General features: G+C 34.2%; 1 protein-coding gene across 1 annotated transcript; it reads left to right on the forward strand.

Annotated features, from left to right (window-relative positions):
• The first annotated feature begins 619 nt into the window (after window positions 1-619).
• LOC110773891 (patatin-like protein 2) lies at window positions 620-2,940 on the forward strand. The gene is made up of 7 exons (XM_088247339.1): window positions 620-912; window positions 1,016-1,197; window positions 1,364-1,556; window positions 1,695-1,856; window positions 1,968-2,270; window positions 2,383-2,555; window positions 2,676-2,940. Exons 1-7 carry the CDS (start codon window positions 760-762, stop codon window positions 2,761-2,763), a joined length of 1,254 nt encoding a protein of 417 aa, XP_088103465.1. The 5' UTR covers window positions 620-759; the 3' UTR covers window positions 2,764-2,940.
• Window positions 2,941-3,157: the final 217 nt, after the last annotated feature.

A 3,157-nucleotide genomic window follows, 5' to 3' on the forward strand; every position in this document is an offset into this window, starting at 1 on the left:
GGAGCACTACCCCTTCGTAATTTTGGGAATTATTTATATACTTCTATATTTTCATGTGATATATATATATATTCTCTCATTAAGATATCCGCACGTTATTATTGTGCTCATGGCATTGTAAATAGGAAGGAAAGCATAAAGAGGTAATAAAAAATATATGGCATACGTCTGCATGGTAATAACAACCGGACATCCGAATATGAGAATTTCTATATATATATTTATTATAGTTGAGGATATTGGTCAAAAGTCTAGACACATATTTAAACTTTGATCACCAACCATTATACTTATCATCAACCTTTTTAGATGCTTGTTCAACAAAAAAAATTCCCTTTTTATCAATAATGGCTTCATAGAAATCCCTACAAATTTCAGGCCTAATTTTTCAACAATTGAGATTGACCAATAAAAACAGTACTGATCAAATATGTCCACATGACACGAATGCAGTGTTTAATTAGAAAAGTCTGACGGAGAAGTGGTCCAACATAAAACTCGTTATAGCGACATGCATACAAATTTAGGGTCAAAGTTGGAAGGGGAAAAGATCTCTATATAAGGCATGGGAAAAGATCTCTATATAAGGCATAGCTAGGTGCTCAAGGTTACTAAACTCAATAAATCCCATCATCATCAGCCTTCTTTTAGGGTTCAAGCTTATTCTCTCTGCAGTTTTATTCATTAGTTCATAATAAATAAGCACTCTTCCTTCCGAGTACCTCTCCTATACCTTTCCTGTGTTGTGCATCATTCGGTATGCCTTCTCTTTCATGTCAAATGGAGAGAGCAAGATCATTTCTTCAGTCTCCCACTTACGGGAACATCGTCACCGTTCTGAGCATTGATGGAGGTGGAATTAGAGGGATTATTCCCGGAACTATACTCAAATTCCTAGAATCCGAGCTTCAGGTAATTACGCTTATATATTAAAACCCATAGTTTAACTTTAATTAATAATGTTTAAAATAATGGTCTAGCTAATTTATTTTCACTTGAACTTTGCCACATGCAGAAGCTGGATGGTGAAGAAGCAAGGCTTGCAGATTACTTTGATGTGATTGCAGGGACTAGCACTGGTGGGCTTGTGACTGCCATGCTTACTACCCCAGATGAAAATGATCGACCCTTGTTTGCTGCTAAAGACATTAACAATTTTTATCTCGAACACTGTCCTAAAATCTTCCCCCAAGACAGGTACCTAACAAGCTATTTAACATCAATCTTAACTTCAACTCAATGTCATAAATCTTGTACATGTACATCAATTATTAGTATAATTAATCTTAGCTTGAACACCTTTTTCTTTTTTAATATTATACATATATAGCGGCTAACAATCACATATATTTTTCTTGTGCAGCAACTATACATTGATTGGTGACGCCATGGACATGGTAAAAGCTGTGTCAGGACCAAAGTATGATGGGAAGTATTTACATAAGGTAGTGAAGGAAATATTAGGAGACATACGATTAAGTGACACGTTAACAAACGTTATAATCCCAACTTTTGATATAAAGCGGCTCCAACCAATGGTCTTCTCTAGCTATGAGGTTTGTTTTCGTATCCTTAAATATATATATGTCTGTATATATATATATATATATATATATATATATATATATATATGTTTGTTTTGTTAAATCTAATATAGTTACATGGTTGGTTTTGTGTTTTGATGGCGATTATAGGAGAAAAAGAACACTAGCATAAATGCTTTACTGTCGGATATATGCATTGGGACTTCAGCAGCCCCAACCTATCTTCCAGCGCACCATTTTGAAACAAAAACTTCCACTGGTGAATCAAGAGATTTCGATCTCATTGATGGTGGCGTTGCTGCTAACAACCCGGTATATATATATATATATATAATTAAATTATGACCTTGATCTATAATACACCATGCAATTTCAAAAGCTTATTTAGCTCTCGTTCATTATATTGTTGTTTTTTCTTGTCAGGCTTTGGTTGCTATAAGCGAAGTGACAAAAGAAATCCACCAGGGAAATTCTGACTTCTTTGCTATAAGGTCAACTGAGTATGGTCGGTTCTTAGTGATATCGTTGGGTACTGGTTCAGCAAAATCTGAAGAGAAATATAATGCCGATGATGCAGCTAAATGGGGTCTTTTGGGATGGTTGACGAAAGGGGGTTCCTCTCCATTGACAGATGTATTTACTCAAGCAAGTAATGACATGGTCGATTTCCACCTTGCTACTGTTTTTCAAGCTCTTCACTGTGAGAAAAATTACCTCCGAATTCAGGTATTTGGGATATATTTACTGCCATACTATGAATCTATACCATAATCAATGATCCAAACTCACAGTAAAAATCGATAATTAACGGGTTGAAGTGAAAATATATATGGTGCAGGATGATACATTGGAGAAAACAGTATCTTCAGTGGATATTGCTACGCAAGAAAACTTGAATAACCTTGTAAAAGTTGGAGAGGAATTGTTGAAGAAACCGGTTTCGAGGGTGAATTTGCAAACCGGTATCTATGAGCCTGCTCATCAGGAAACAAATGAAGAAGCTCTCGTAAGGTATGTATATTTGATTACTCAACAATCTACTATGATTTTTTAGCATGATCATAAATATGTTATATTGATTAAACATTACTAATCATAATTAATTTTCTTAATTAATCTGCACGTATGTAGGGTGGCGCAAATTCTGTCCAGGGAAAGGAAGGTCCGTGAAATGAGATCACCACATGGAAAGGCTGTAGCTGACAGCAACTCCAACTGATGATCACATATTGCTAATCTCACACTTATTATTCCCTCTAATTAGATATTTTTTTTAATTAAAATAAAGCACTAAATAAATAAATAACCATATGGTGAAATTAGTGCTAGTAATTAATTCATTATTGTTCATATTGTAATTTAGTAGCAACCAGCATGTTGGTTGTGATCAGCAGTATTTACTTCATTCTTTATTTGAGTTAGAAATCAAAGTATTTTAATTTTATTATACTTTTCTCCTTTTCTTTTGCCAGTTTCTTGCCACGCTTACTTAAAACAAAAAAACAAAAAAAGACCAACAAAAAAAAATTCAAAAGAAAAGAAAATCAATCTTTTGACGGGTCCATATGAATAGAGAGACAAAATTCAATCAGGAATTGGACTCTATCTGATTG

Source organism: Prunus avium, chromosome 1, assembly GCF_965620075.1.
Source record: "Prunus avium chromosome 1, drPruAviu1.hap1.1, whole genome shotgun sequence".
Lineage (NCBI taxonomy): Eukaryota > Viridiplantae > Streptophyta > Magnoliopsida > Rosales > Rosaceae > Prunus > Prunus avium.

Coding starts and splice junctions, on each gene's coding strand:
- LOC110773891 (XM_088247339.1), top strand. CDS start 760: ATGCCTTCTCTTTCATGTCAAATGGAGAGAGCAAGATCATTTCTTCAG. Junction 913..1,015: donor TCCTAGAATCCGAGCTTCAG/GTAATTACGCTT, acceptor TGCCACATGCAG/AAGCTGGATGGTGAAGAAGC. Junction 2,271..2,382: donor AAAATTACCTCCGAATTCAG/GTATTTGGGATA, acceptor TATATGGTGCAG/GATGATACATTGGAGAAAAC.